Consider the following 4,668-nt stretch of genomic DNA (forward strand, 5'->3'; position numbering starts at 1 on the left):
TGATCCAGTATTCAAATTTGCTTGGCTAGATGATAAAGGCTTGGTTTGCTGTTACATTATCTCCAGGTTAAGATATTAAACAGTGAAGAGCGATGGATTAGCATATGGATCATAGCGGAAGGGAGTTTGTGGTTAATTACATACCGCGTTATAGCTCTGACTTGTACATAAACAGTGAGAGAGTAGCTACTACTAAGCCCCTGTAGCTGGCCTCTCCATGAAGCAGCCATACGCTCAGTGAGTTAGAGCTAGCCTATAGCCCTTATCACATGGACCCTCCCTCCACCTCTCACTCACATGTTCTCCCCAGAGGACAGTACAGTACTAGATAATACGGTTACAGTACTAGATAATACAGTACAGTACTAGATAAATATGCTACAGTACTAGATAATACAGTACAGTACTAGATAATACCGTACAGTACTAGAATAATACAGTACAAGTACTAGATTAATACAGGACAGTACTAGATATACGGACAGTTACTAGATAATACCGTACAGTACTAGATATACAGTGACATATCTACAGATAATACAGAGACAGTACTAGTAATACAGTACAGTACTAGGTAATACGGTACCAGTACAGATAATACGGTACAGTACAAGATAATACAGTACAGTACTAGATAATACGGTACAGTACTACGATTTAATACAGTAACAGTACTAGATCATATACCGTACAGTACTAGATAATACAGGACAGTACTAGATAATACAGGACAGTACTAGATAATACGGGTAACAGTACTGATATAACCGTACAGTACTAAGACATAATACAGGTACAGTACTAGATAATACAGGAGTACAGTACAGTACTAGATAATACAGTACAGTACTAGATAATACAGTACAGTACTAGATAATACAGTACAGTACTAGATAATACGGTACAGTACTATATAATACAGTACAGTACAGTACTAGATAATACAGTACAGAACTAGATAATACAGTTCAGTACAGTACAGTACAGTACTAGATAATACAGTACAGTAAAGTACAGTACAGTACTAGATAATACAGTACAGTACTAGATAATACGGTACAGTACAATAGATAATACAGTTACGAGTAACTAGATAAATACAGAGGTACAGTACTAGTGAATAAACGTTACAGTACGCTACACGTAATTTCATAATCAGTAACAGTACATACTAGATAAACAGTACGAAGATAATACAGTTTAGACATAAGAACAGTACTAGATAAATACAGTAAGTCAGTACGTACTAGATAATAACAGACAGTACTAGATAATAACAGTACGTACAATTATTACAGTACAAGTACATTCTAGTACAGTACAGATTAGATAATACAGTCAGTACTAGATAATCAAGTAAGTCCAGGATCATAAGTACAATACTTGAATATACGGTACAGTACTAGATAATACGGTACAGTACAATACTAGATAATACAGTACAGTACAGTACAGTACTAGATAATACAGTACAGTACTAGATAATACACTACAGTACAGCTGGAACCTGAGGAGCAGAACAGAGGGTGCAGAGTGCCATCCAGAGGAAATGAAATGGCACAGTGGAGAGAATCAATAATTATTCAATTCGCAGTACTGCGGTTTGGAATTGAGCATTTTCCCATTCCTGACTCAGAACCCTCTCATTCTCCCATTCCTGCCTCGGAATCCTCTCATTCTCCCATTCCTTTTCTGACTCCTTTTCTCTTCATTGTCAGATGCCTTGAGATTTGATTTCACTGCTCATGTGAATGGATGCAGGCAGCTGTATGAGCCTCTCAATTTCCTCCCAGTCTATCTGCTGGATAGCCAGCCACCGCTTTAGTTCATGACCCGTATTACTTTTCCATAGTTTCCCCACGACGACCATCACTCTGGACGCCTTGAATTTTCCTAGGACACATTCTTTACATTTAGCTCTTCAGTATGTGGCTGAGCAGCAGCTGAATGGGATTGTGATCCATGTGTGGAATGGAGACTAGTGCCAGCCTGTCTCTCTCTGAAGCATCAGGAAAACGATTTTGTAAAACATACAATGGATTTGTATTATATAAAGACAAATTGAAATGGTAAGCTAGTCATTGTGAGCAGCCATGATATTTCGGATAGGTTTGGCAGCAAAAATAATCACCACCCGGTATCCACCCTCTTGGTCCTTGGTCACTACATTGATTGATTGATTTTGACTTAATTCCAATGAATATGGAGGGCAACCGTGAAGCAGTGCTGCGGGTTAGGTAAGGTAAGGTAAGCCCAGTCAGGCCCAGCCCACACTGGCATCACAGAGAAAAGACTGACGGAGTACCCATCAGTGTGCCAAGATGGATGGGCATCATGATTCACCCTCCTTCAGCAAGTGTGCGTGGGTGGGTCCTTAAACAAGTGCTAACATCACAGGCAGACCATCTACAGTGTTGCCTACAGTCATGCCAGCTAGTCTGGGTAGTCCCTCTATAACCAAGGGAGAAGTGTATCGTTCTAGGAAACACTAAACACTTAGCTACTGTCTCTAAGATCAGTTTGGCTGGCGTTTTGATATCATTACAAATCCTTTCATTCTGACGCCAATTTAGTTTACACCCCTCTCAGGTCATATTCCACCTAGAGGGTTGGAATGATCATCTGTGTGTGTTTGTACATATGTTTGTCCTGTACATGTTATGTCACTAGCAGTGACCTTTATTTCAAACTAACTTAGTGATCCCTGTGATCATTGTGTTTCTATGTCTATTTCTACCCTTCTATTGCAGTAGATAGTTTGTTGTTCAAATAAAATGTTATTGGTCTCATACACATGGTTAGCAGATGTTATTGCGAGTGTAGCGAAATGCTTGTGCTTCTAGTTCCGACAGTGCAGCAATATCTAACAGGTAATCTCTAAAAATACCACAACAAATACCAAGAAATACCTAATGCAGTTGATAGTTTGTTGCTGCAGTTGATAGTTTGTTGCTGCAGTTGATAGTTTGTTGCTGCAGTTGATAGTTTGTTGTTGCAGTTGATAGTTTGTTGTTTGCAGTTTGATAGTATTGTTGCTGCAGTTGATATCGTTTGTTGCTTGCAGGTTTGATAGTTTGTCTGTTGCCTGTGATAGTTGATATGCGACTTGCATGTTGTGAGTTTTGATGTGCCTGACAAAGTTTGAACAAAAAATTGTTACAGTCTGTTATTTGCTGCAGTTGATGAGTATTGGTTGCTGACAAGTGATAGTTTTGTTGCTCGCATGGTGAGTTTTGTTGTGCCAAGTTGAATAGTTTGTTATGCTGACAGTTCAGATGTAGAATTTGATTGCTGCAGTTGATAGTTTGTTGTTGCAGTTGATAGTTTGTTGTTGCAGTTGATAGTTTGTTGTTGCAGTTGATAGTTTGAGTATCTATAGATCCTCTATAGGGGACTATCCAAATGAAGTGTTACCCATTGTCCTTCCCTCACACACTCCCAGATCATCTCAGACCTGGAGTCGTGGAATGAGGAGCTGTCCCAGCAGATGGGTGAATTTGATACAGAGGACCTGACGTTGGCAGAGCAGAGGCTCCAGCACCATGCTGACAAGGCCCTCACCATGAACAACCTGACCTTCGACGTCATCCATCAGGGACAGGAGCTGCTGCAGTACGTTACAGAGGTCCAGGCCAGCGGTGAGTAGTGGAGAAACACACACAGACGGATGTACACACACATGCACCTTTTCTGTCGTACACTCACACACCGACACATAAGATGAGCCAAAGCGCTGCTGCTGCTGCCAGGGCAGATGAGCTGTAAGCCAGGCCGGGTCAGCTCAGCGTTGTGGGTGAGAAGATAGGGAGAGGGGAGGAATGGGGAGGGACGTTTAACCCAGCTATCGGGCACTGGAGAGCTCAGCACAGTAGCGGCAGTAGGCCAAGGCCAGATGAGCAGATTTCACTGTAATCCTATGAACTCATGTCGCTGAGTAAAACCACTAGGCAGTGCTGCAGGACGACAGGCTGCATTGGCACACACACACACACGTCAATGACGACATACACAGAGGAGATTTTGCATAATCGGAATGCATCCCAGAGTAGTTCTCTCCTGGACACCAAAGAGACAGACACACAGCGCTTATATGACAGACATGCTCTGTACTCCAGCAGCCCAATGCAGGTCTGGATCACAGGAGTGAAATGTAAGTAATATAATGTTAATGGCAGATTCGTTCCTGTGTGTCTGACTGTCTGGCCATATGGAGCTACTGATGTATGTCTGTATGCTTACCTAACTGTCACTCTTTTACATGTAGTCGAGACTGATTGTTTTGTATGAGGAGAGAGAGAGAGAGACCTTGCTTCTCTCTTTTAATATTTTTATTAGGTTTGGGTTGCATAATGGCTCTTGTTCTTTGTGTTGTTTTCAGGATTTGCTACAGTAGCTGATGAGCTCTCTCTCTCTCCTTCCTTCTCGCTCTCCTTCTCTCTGTGTCCCTCTCTGTTTCTCTCTCGCTCTCCTTCTCTCTGTCTCCCTCTCTGTTTCCCCCCTCTCTCTCTGTCTAGGTGTGGAGTTGCTGTGTGACAGGGATGTGGACATGGCTACTCGTGTTCAGGACCTGCTGGAGTTCCTCCATGAGAAGCAGCAGGAGCTGGACGTGGCGGCCGAGCAGCACAGGAGGCATCTGGAACAGTGTGTCCAGCTACGCCACCTTCAGGC

The 4,668-nt window shown here is 42.2% G+C and overlaps 1 protein-coding gene across 1 annotated transcript in view; it reads left to right on the forward strand.

The window, feature by feature from the left end:
- LOC111958640 (triple functional domain protein-like) overlaps positions 1–4,668 on the forward strand; it is a 72,533-nt gene that overhangs the window by 32,570 nt on the left and 35,295 nt on the right. Inside the window, 2 exon segments of the mRNA XM_070437322.1 lie at positions 3,443–3,638; positions 4,515–4,666. Coding sequence (XP_070293423.1) covers positions 3,443–3,638; positions 4,515–4,666 — 348 coding nt within the window.

Source organism: Salvelinus sp. IW2-2015, linkage group LG35 (genome assembly GCF_002910315.2).
Source record: "Salvelinus sp. IW2-2015 linkage group LG35, ASM291031v2, whole genome shotgun sequence".
In the NCBI taxonomy this organism is placed as follows: domain Eukaryota; kingdom Metazoa; phylum Chordata; class Actinopteri; order Salmoniformes; family Salmonidae; genus Salvelinus; species Salvelinus sp. IW2-2015.